Source organism: Mytilus galloprovincialis, chromosome 7, assembly GCF_965363235.1.
Source record: "Mytilus galloprovincialis chromosome 7, xbMytGall1.hap1.1, whole genome shotgun sequence".
NCBI lineage: Eukaryota > Metazoa > Mollusca > Bivalvia > Mytilida > Mytilidae > Mytilus > Mytilus galloprovincialis.
The window spans coordinates 55,363,922-55,375,287 of NC_134844.1; the positions used below are offsets into that span (position 1 = coordinate 55,363,922).

At 31.5% G+C, this 11,366-nt stretch overlaps 1 protein-coding gene across 1 annotated transcript; it reads left to right on the forward strand.

Moving 5' to 3' along the window:
* Nucleotides 1-5,665: 5,665 nt before the first annotated feature.
* LOC143083314 (fucolectin-like) lies at nt 5,666-10,913 on the forward strand. Its single transcript, XM_076259577.1, has 3 exons — nt 5,666-5,908; nt 7,930-8,148; nt 10,602-10,913. Exons 1-3 carry the CDS (start codon nt 5,764-5,766, stop codon nt 10,805-10,807), a joined length of 570 nt encoding a protein of 189 aa, XP_076115692.1. The 5' UTR covers nt 5,666-5,763; the 3' UTR covers nt 10,808-10,913.
* Nucleotides 10,914-11,366: the final 453 nt, after the last annotated feature.

Here is an 11,366-nt window from a genome sequence, read left to right on the forward strand (position 1 = left end):
TCTTAGTCCTAAGACAGCTTCGTGAAACTGGCCCCTGCTATGTACGATGAGTTTATTGATATCAGCTGTTCATTGGTCGAAATTCGAATATGACGTCAAATTTTCTCGCTTTCCTCTGAATATCCTATTGTGACGTCATTAACAAATGCGCCCATGCCTTATGACGTCATAAAGAAAGAACACATTGTTGTTTTGATCATTTCAGAAGAAGGAACAATTTTGTCTATACACTACATTGAAAATAATTAGAGAATCTGATTCAACAAAAATCATGTGTTATACGATATGTATCCCCTCTCGACAGTTAAATGTTAAATATCTCAAACGTTTGGCGAGACTGTTCAGGGCTCTGTTGCTCCTTTGTTTCTCTATGATATTGATTGTTCTCCCTCAGTTTAAGTATGTAACACGGATTTATTTTCTCTTTATCTTTTGATGACTTTTGAACAGAGGTATACTTCTGTTGCCTTTATTCATATTAGAACTTTTAATGTTTTATAGGAGAACGTCTTCGTAATTTAGATATATTAATTGGAAAATCTCGAATGCTATGAAATTATGTGCACACTATGCAGGGCCAAGCCATACAGGATATCATCTTGTGTTTAAATGTGGCGGAGTCTTACCAGGGAGATATGTTAAACTTATAATGAGGACAATAGAATATCTGCATGTAGCTGAAGTGAAAGTTTTTGCTAGGATATAATGGATTGTTGTTTTAAAACATAGTATTCTGTTTATAAACGCACAAAGATGATACATGTATGACAATAATAAAAAAAGCATATCGTGTTAAAAAGTAAATCTTAGGTCATTTTGCACAAGTTAATCATTGTTGTCGTTGAGAATCAGAGTAAAACTATAGACTAACTTTGAAATAGCATCTAAATTGTTCCATTTTCCCGTCATCTCAAGACAAGAAAAGTATATAGTGTATACATTTATGTAAAACAAAAACGTATATATCAAACTGAAACTAAGGAAATAAGGAAAACACTTTAACTTGGTTTATTCATCGAATAGTAACAGAGAAAAATGTCAAGGATTAAGTCACAAGCTGGTATCCAAATGCAAGGGAAAAAACCAGCAGATTGGAGCAGGATTTTTTGCCTAATACGACGGACAGTCTCAACCTACAAATGTTGATACAGGCTTGTTTTTTTTTATAAAAACGTCCCCAATACATATATTGATTTAAGCGACAATCTATACCTATTCAGGTATGTCTAAACATAATCTGAATCAATTTATAAATGTTTCCTAGTTATCATGACATCTTATTTCAAGGTGATGTTTATCTTGTGCATATTATGAGATAAAAAATGCGGAGTTCAGTTCATGTAGACATTGCATATTATTTTCTAGCAATTGATACATCCGTGATCTTTTAAAAAAGTTACCGATACATATCCACGTATATATATACCTTTATAGACAAATAGACCCTCGTGTGTTAAACCGACAATAGAACATCTTCATGCTGTAGAGGACAGATGCGCGAATATATAAACATGTCATAATGATGAAAAGATTAATTATATGATCACAATTTCATGTGAAAAAGAAAATGTAGAAATATTTGAAATATTTGGAATATTACAGGATAATTTTGAAATCTTCATATATTTTTTTCTCTTGTGTTGTTGGATCTCATGGTCGTATACTCTGCACCTTTTGCATATCATGCATATAGATTTGTCTAACTACGCATTTTTAATCACGAGTACATGTACCAATGATGTTACAAAAATTGAAAAAAGAATATGTGATATGAGTGCCAATGAGACAACTCTCCATTCAAGACACAATTTGTAAAAGTGAACCATTACAGGTCAAAGTACGGTCTTCAACACGGAGCCTTGGCTCACACCAAACTGCTAGCTATAACGGGTCCCAAAAATGACAAGTGTAAAATTCTTTACACTGGGAAACCATTGGTCTAATCTTTATAAAAATCGAGAAAAAAAAAAAACATTTATGAACCACGTCACCAAACGACAACTACTGAACATCAGGTTTCTGACAAGGGACAGACGAAAACAAATGCAGCGCGTTTAAACGTTTTAATAGGTACCAAGCCTTCATTTAGCAATATATCAACAATATGTGTTCCCAATTACGATATGTTAGGTAAATGCATGCAATCCATACTTCTTTAAATAATTGTCTGAAGAAAACGTTTTCTACATTTGTGAAAAAACCCAGAGATGAGGCTTTGCTTTTCAAATTTAATGATCTCTTATTTTCTTGAGACCATTTAATAGATGAAATGATACTAGTATTTCTTTCTATTAACCATTCAGTCCTGGGTAGTCGAAGAATTGAAATGAATTGATTTGTGAAGTGCTGTCAAATCTTATTTGAAAAAAAATATTGATGTTTTTGCCATACACTAAATTAAAGCGAGAGTAGGAATCCAAATCTTATAAATCGATGTAAAATACAGATATGTGCGAATTGCATTATCAAAAAGATTTCACAAACATGGTTACATCTATTTAAAAGACAAAAATGTACGTCTTTTTATAGTAAGATAGTTACAACGAAGTTTTCAAAGGGTGATATAATGTTAGACTGGATTTCTTAATTTAACTTGAAGATACCTATTATGTTTACTTCTGTTATAAGTTATGAGTAAGTAATTCCATCTGAAAACACTGCTAGTTACACACAATTGTTCATAGTATTCAATTAGTTTGTTTAAAGACGGACACTATTTATTTTATAAAAGAAACACTATCATAAGAGATATTATGCTATTAATGTTTTACTCTAACGCCAAGTTATAAACTTAATTGCCTCAAATGATATTGTTTCTGCAAAATAAAAAAAAAAAGGTTAACTGAAATCATTTCGTCCGTCAGAAAGTTTTGCTGTCAACTGACCCCTAGTGTCGAATCTGGATGTAAGTCGAGAAATGATGAAGACTTTACTGTTTGTTTTGTGTCTTTTATCTCCATTATCTCTCTATATAGTGAAATCCGCAGCTTATCGATGATGCTTGCTTATTCTTCATTTTCCTCAGAAGCTCCAGTAAGAAGTTTGCATCGTACGTTCGATTATGACAAAGTGTAGGGATGGTTGAGAGCTCACAGACTTGTTTTACCATGATATATGATTTATATGACTTTCAAGAACTTGAAGCGTGTATTGCAGCGTAATTTTCCTTTATTGTAATTAGTATTAACCAGTCCTTTCGTTGTCTGTTTAAATTGCTTCACGTTTCTTCATGTCGTTCCCTTTCATACATTATGTAAAGTATGGATTTGTTCATTGAGGAAGGCCATACGGAGACCTAAAGATCACTAAATCCTCGTCATTTGGTCTCTGGTGGATAGTTGTCTCTTTCAGTCATATCACATCTCCTTGTTTGTGTATTCGTCTGTACAAGATAACAAGCTATATATTCTCTATAGCGGCCGTGACTTCAGGATAAACTTATATAAGCATAATTATTTTGCTTCTGAAAATGATAAAAAAAACAAAAACAGAATTATAAGACACATTCAAAAATATGTAAACTGTATTGTTAAATGAACATGTAAATAAAATGTGTCCACTTTAGAGCAGGAATAACACTGAGATATCGAAATTGACATACTTGACCTAAACTGGCCGTTTATACTTACACTGTACTTTATTGACAAAATAGATATAAAGTATGTCCTATTCAAAAAGATATCTTACTTAAATTAACATATTTGTAGAATATTTGTTCCTAGTTAAAAAGGACCAACAAAAAATAATATCTTTTTCGGATTTTTTTTTTATATGGAATAAAAATTTAGAAACGTACATATATCATCCCAATCATATAGCAATAGATTAAGAAGTGTATTGAGTTCATTTAATCGACATTAAATCATCAATTCAAAAGCGGAAGATCAATATTCTCAACATTTTACTTATACTTTATGATATGGATCAAAATCTATCACTGGTGATTTGTGACCACCCTGAAGATCGTTATTGAAAAGGAATTAATATAGAAATAAAACATCATTTGAGTTCCTGTTCTCGAAAAGGTTTCAAAAATAACGTTATTTACTAAAAAAAAAAACAAATTCTTAAGACTTTCAAATTGTATTACTTTTGGAAAGTTTAAACTGTGAAAAGAGGCAAGCAATCATAAAATATATTCACAATTGATAAAAAATATCGATAAATTAAGAATTTTCTAGGTTTTTGTTACTTATATTTTCTCTTTCTCAAAGTAGGTTTTCCTTATTTTGAATACATAAGTATCCCAATGATAGTATCTTTAATTTAATTTATGGTTTTGTTAAGGACATCCTTCTTATATGTCTTATAAAGGTTTATAACTTTTATGCCAAACATAATATTAACACACAATCCTTTAAGAATAACTGAAAATATATTACTAGTTGTATATATTTCATCACATAAATACAAAAAAGTATAGGACTACAAAAAATAGTGTATTTTAATGAATATTCTTCAAAAGAGAAGCCTTAGCGTTCTATATAACATGTGTGTGGGAATTTAAGGATAATATATCAAACATATAAATTTCAAAAAGGAAAGTCCCAAATCAAATGGCAAAATCAAAATTAAGTTCAAATGCATCAAACGAATGGATAACAACTGTCATATTCCTGACTGAGTACAGGCATTTTAATTATAGAATTAATAGATTAAGCCGAATATTATACTTTCCTATATCAACACAAATATGTTCACGACAGTTGAGCTAGCTACCGTTTACATCTGATTAATTTATGATCTATTCATACGCAGAAGTATTTGAGCTGCACTTCATAACAAGTTTTGATTACATATTCCCATATGATTTTATATATTTTATAAGTGTCATTAATCATTAAATGTCGCGTTGTATTGATTTACGTGAAGCATTATGAGTAGTGAAAGTTTTTCAGCTAAAAACTGAAAATAAAAATGTCTATTTCATCTTGTATTACGACCATCTTGGAAGTGTGATCAACCAACTATGTTCCTCTATGTTAATTATGCTGTCTACTTATTTTGGAGTAAAACAAGCAAACCACTACACAATGTTTCTCAAGAATGTGTTTGAGATTTTAAACTTCAGTAAAACTTATATTAGCCGATAGGGTGGTATAATGATAACTAGTATAAACCGTTAGATAACTTGGTGATAATTATCTTGGTAATAAAGATTCCAAGGTACTTCCAAAAGTTCTAGATACAAATGCTGATAGCCATTTAGGACCTCACAAAATATATCATTTGAATTATTGATCACTATCAGAATTTATAATATTGACTTCATTTCTCTTATGGAATCAGGGTTATATTGATAAGGCACCCTACTCAAGCACTGAAATATTTTCCAGTGATTCTGTTTGTTTATATGATTAGTAAAACAATTAGAGGAAAAGATATCCTTTAATTTGGCTTCTCTGAGGCAAACGGACCATCTGGTAAGATTGCCGGTATAAAAAATGAACGTTGGCAAAATTTGTTGGAGGAAATAAATGTCAAAATCTTTTATAAGTGTAAATTATACTCTATACGATTTGTTATCCCATGTAAGTCAAACAATTGACATTCAAGATATGCCATATATCAATATTATATCTATGTTTATTGCCACTTTTTGAAAATATATATCATGTTGTATTTCAATTGAAGTAATCATTCATTGTACGTAAATCCGACCTGGCGTATTTATACATGTTGATTTTATAAAACATTTGATAAGAGATCGCAGAAAATAAGATAGACAGCCGTTATCAGTGCAAGGACTGAACGCAATAGAAAATGTTTACGACAAAATGGATTGTTTTCTTCGCGCTTTTTACTACTGGAACAGTTTCTGCTCAGATTAATATATCAGAGTGGTTAGAATCTAAACTTGATAACAACACGGCAATGTTGAAGGAAATACTAACAATTCTTCGAAAAGGTAATTTTGATTTTAAGGTCATTTCAAGCTATTGTCAGACTTTTATTATTACCGACTTTTGAATCATTATATTAGTTTTCGACAGGTTACCTACATATGGTAGGACATCATGGTACTTAGTCAAATAAGAGCTACCAAAAGTAGTAAAATAAAACATATAATTGGTGCAATTTGGGGGTAAAGTATACAGTTTTCTGATGTTTATCAATTATTTTGTCGTGTAAAGAAAACATTAAACAGTTCATTTTCCCCAAAATTATACCGATTGAAAGCTGGATTTTACTTATTTCTTACTTAACCGAGTACCATAATGTCCTAACCAGAGTAGGCAACCTGTCGAAAAAATATGAATTCCGGAATCAAACGTTGGTAATATGAACATAGTCTTACATCTAATAAATGCATTACTCAATGTGCGTAAAGTCCGTGTTTTCCGAAATAGTGCGTTGCGAGCTGATATGGAAAAAAACATGAACTATTTCCAGTTTAAATCGCATGACATTATGTCGTTAATCGGTTTATTCTGGAAAATATATATTTCGGGTACGTTATCAATGGAAAAAAGTAACAAAGTATGATAAAAGACAAATATAAGAAACAGTATGTTTATAAATAAAATGCGAAAGCAAACAATACGGGAAGGCAAAAAACTTTGGTATGCTCTGTTATAGTGCTGCAAAGTAAAATAAAACTATTTGATGAATTAGGTATGTCTGAAATGTGAAATAGTTTGGGTAAAGTCAAAGACCACAGTGTGTTTTTTTAAGAAAGTATAAGTACGTTTGATCATTTAAGAGTTAAACATTTCTTTGAAAATAATTTAATATTCAGCTTTCTATTGTCTTAGAGTACATATTACATAGTTCAGACTTATATAGCTCTGGATAAAAGATTCATATACAAAAATATTATTCAGAGTTGAAGTATATGATAAAATGAACAGAAAATGACATTTTGCATATCAGATGAATCATTAGTCGTCGAGCCTTCGGCTCCAGGGCTGACATATTGACCCTGGGCGGATGATATATATGATGTGAAAATTTTCATGTAAATAATATTTAGCATCACATGTTGTAAGGCATCCATATAAACAAATAATGACACAGGCTTGGGAGTGAGCATGCTTTTTTAAAATTAAGAAAAAGTTTGATTGAGAACAAAAAATCAAAAGTTAAGGCATTGTAAGGGAACTTGTCTTGTTTTTATTGAATATTCGTTACAAAAATCAATTAAAACATCTTTGTCAAATAAAATGCAGGACCAGTTTCACAAAGCTGTATAAGAAGACTGAAACAATTATAGGTGCTAGTAGTCGGACTATCATTCGATGTATTGATATTCTATAACCTTATAATAACCGAAACCGTGAAATACTGAATTCAACTTTCTTGTACAAAACAAAAAAAAAACCATCATTTTATTCGTTTGTTTCCCTCAATTTTATATTCAAAGTTTCATATGTATATTGGTGTAATATTAATAGATTATTTATATAAATAACACTTTTTTTACATCTTTTGCAAATTATCAAAAGACATACTACATTTAAATGATTTTTTAAATAAATTCATGTAAATATTTGAAAATTTAAAAAACTTCCGACAGGCTTCAGACACATTTGCTAAGATCATCCTAAGACAGCTTCGAGGCGAGGTCTGGTATATGTCCTAAGATAGTCAATTAGAGTATCATAAGACCTTTCCTAAGATATATCTTATGACAGTTCTTAGGACATATCTTATGACAGGTCTTATGTGAAACCGACCTCCGGTTTCTGTGTAGTATTCAATTAAAAATAGTTGTTTTTCATTAAAGTTGAACAATCATTTGACTTTTCCCTCGACAAACATAATAAGTCTAAGTGATATAAAGTTTCATATATTTATGATCATCTACGTTTTCAATATATTTAGGATATTGTAGATATATCAATATTTTTGAACTATTCTTGTATGCAATTGTCTGGGTATCTGTAATAAATATTATAAACTTTTTCATAAAACTATATTTTTTTGCAGAGAACACAACTCATTTGAAAGAAGTTGCCTATGGAAAGAAAAGTTACCAAAGTTCAACTTACAACCATGGTAATCCATATTCATCACATCTTGCTGTTGATGGGAACATACACACGATGATACACACATATACGGAAAATTCACCGTACTGGGAGGTAGACCTCGGAAGGATATATCGTATCAAACGAGTGGAAATATATAACAGAAGAGATTGTTGTGGTAAGATACAATCATTTAGGCATTACTTATGCATTTTATTCTTGCCCATAATGTGTACCCTAGTATGGTATGGCTCAAACACTGAGAACGTTGATTAATCTGACTACAGGATGGACTTAAACATGTCAATATTTATTTAATAGTTTTTAAATTAAAAATAGAATGGAAATGGGGAAAAGTGTCAACGAGGCAACAACCTTACAAAACAGAAGAAAACGGCACAAGGCCACCAATTAGTCAGGACAATCCCGCACCCAGAAGCAAATCCTAAACAAACATTTTCACTATTTCTTCTATATATTCATCTAAGTCCATAATTTATCTTTGCTTGCTTCTCCATCAAAATTGGTACAAATAATCCTTGTATATCACTAAGGCAAATATTAATTTAAATAAATAGTTACTAGTCATATCTCACAAAACATGTTAAACCCCACCGCAGTTTGGCGCCTCTCCGAAGTCAGGAGCCTCTGGCCTTTGTTAATCTTGATTGTTTAATTCATTTATATGATTTGGAGCTTAGTGTGTCGTCAACTTTCATTGAAATAGCGATCATTTTTGTTTATGGCCAGCTTCCTGGTGCGGGATTTTCTTGCTGTGTTAAAGACCCATCGTTGGCCTTGGGCTATATTGAAACTGGATAATTTGTCATGACTTAGTCAAAGTCGCATTGAAAGATTGATCTATTGATTTTTGCGTGAATGCCCAGTGACAAATATGTTTATATGGTTAATGTAAGCTTTTGTGCATTACTGTATCTCTTTCAAATTAAGAAATAACAGTACTGTAGTCTAGCGATTTTACGGTTAAAAAAATGTTCCGAAATAGCACCAGCCAGAGTCTTAAAGTCCTTGTCGACCAAATTTAACTAATATATATAACAACATATCATGTTTGAGCTCTTACCAATTCAATGCTGTCATTTTTTTCGAGTTAAATCAAGATTATTTAATCCATCCTCCAAATAAAAAACTAATAGCTCTTCTGCTGGAAAATGCCATGAATATCTATATATGACACAAAACATATTCAGTACGATTTAGTTGTTAGTGTTTGACAATGCAATGGGCATGGTCATAGTCTTGTCGCATGCCAGACTCAAATATGTCTACGCCTTTGCATTGTGAATTGTAAGTGGCTTACAACTTCTAGTTTCTGTTGTAAATATAGCCTGTATAGGAGACAATGAAGGAATCCGGGACGACACAATGTGAATTAAACCAAAGGACAATAGCAACGCCCTGATTTATGGAAAAACTAAAATAAACAAAATACAAATATGGCAGACAGCAAGTAAGGACGATTGCTGGATTATCGTTTTCTTGCTTGGGAAAGCCTTGAGATATATCCTACTTTTTGGTCGCGTTGTTGTCTATTTGACACATTCCCATTTTCATTCCTAAGTTAGCAAAAAGAATGTGACAGAATTACACATGCAAGTGAAAACTCAATTATCTCATAACAGAGAAGCGAAAGATTAACCAAAGGGACATTCAAACTCATAAGACGAAAATTAACCGAAAACGCCACTGCTAAAAAATAAAAATGTCAAACAGACAAATAACAGTACACAAAACACAACATAGAAAACTAAAGACTTAGCAATAGTACCAAATATGGGAGTGATCTCCTTTTTGTTCTCCGGAGAATTAATGAGATCCTGCTCGACATGGATTATCACTCAATATTAGACAAACCCGGTGATAAGTCTAATTTGGTAGATAGCACTCGGGTAAAAGAGGACGGGATTTTAGTTACGACAATTGCAGTATAACCGTTTATATCGGTGAAACAAATATTCCGTATCAGTCAACCAACTCCGTAAAAAATGGATGATTTCAAATTCACCACTAAGACCTCTTGGTAAGGCAACCCTCTATCATCAAAATCATGATAGCAAGTATAAGCCCTGGAATGTTGTATCAACTAGGGGATTTGTACTCCGTTTGCAGGTGCTGATACAAAAGTGTAATAGAACAGCAGTGGAATAAACTGTTAAACTTGTTTGAAAAGAGACTAAACTCACCAAATCGGTATTTATCACTTACATAGAAAAAGGGAAGCAAAATGACGAAAGATACACAGTACCAGCTCTTACTCGCTATCACTAAAAGCTATGTAGATCCCTCAAAAATATCCCTTATAAATATACCATGTTAGGACAATACAAGTTACAATATAGGGAAACGTGACAATGCTAAAATATAAGTAGCGGCAAGAAACAAGACTGTAAGTTAAAATTGGATAGCAGTATATTGTTATTATCATGTATTTTACTATGAGTTCAAATTTCCAAACGTTACAACTGATAAAGGCAGTAACCCAATATATAATTAATGTTGTAAAATTGATAACTGTGATTAAATCTAACATAGAAATTCCTTAAAGCCAAATTCCACGCCCTAAGCCCAAAGTATAAAAATATTTTGTTTAATCAATAAATTATACTATAGGTGAACGACTTCATGATCTAGATATTACTGTTGGACCATCACATAACACGATGTCTTTGTGTAAACATTATACAGGACCAGGAATAAACGGAGCTCATCTAATATTTGATTGCCATAGAACTGAATCTGGTCGATACGTAAATCTTATGATTAAAGGAAGAGAAGCATTAAATCTAATTGAAGTCAAGGTGTATGCTATCGAATGAAGAACGAACATTGATATCAATACAAGTAACACATAATGTGATGATATGATAATGAAATTTATATTTCGGCAAGTCAAAATTAGATAAATAAATGTTCATAATGTTATTACTTTTATTGGGCATATTTTTTTCGAGCCTGCGAAATTTATTTTACGATAGCGAGTCATAGCGATACTAGATTTGGTCGTCGATGTCGGCATCTGCGTCGTTAATATTTAGATTCAGTCTGTGGTTAAAGGTTTGTTTTAGACATGAATAACTTTGTCGAACCTACATTGAGTTTTATGAAATTTTGCCAGAGGCTTTTTAATGACGAAACGAAAGCACTCAGATCGAAATTTTAAAATGACTTATTTTCATTTTTTATACTTTACTGATATATGGACTTAGTTTTTTACAGTTGACATTCAGCCAAGAAAATAATTGTCAAACCTTCATGGAATTTTATGAATATAATATATAAAGTTTGTTTCGTATCAAATCATTGTCAAACCAATATGCAGTTATATAAAATGTTGGCAGAAGCTTATTAATGGTCTGTAGCAAACCTTTGAAAATA

Coding starts and splice junctions, on each gene's coding strand:
- LOC143083314 (XM_076259577.1), top strand. CDS start 5,764: ATGTTTACGACAAAATGGATTGTTTTCTTCGCGCTTTTTACTACTGGA. Junction 5,909..7,929: donor ACTAACAATTCTTCGAAAAG/GTAATTTTGATT, acceptor ATTTTTTTGCAG/AGAACACAACTCATTTGAAA. Junction 8,149..10,601: donor TAACAGAAGAGATTGTTGTG/GTAAGATACAAT, acceptor ATTATACTATAG/GTGAACGACTTCATGATCTA.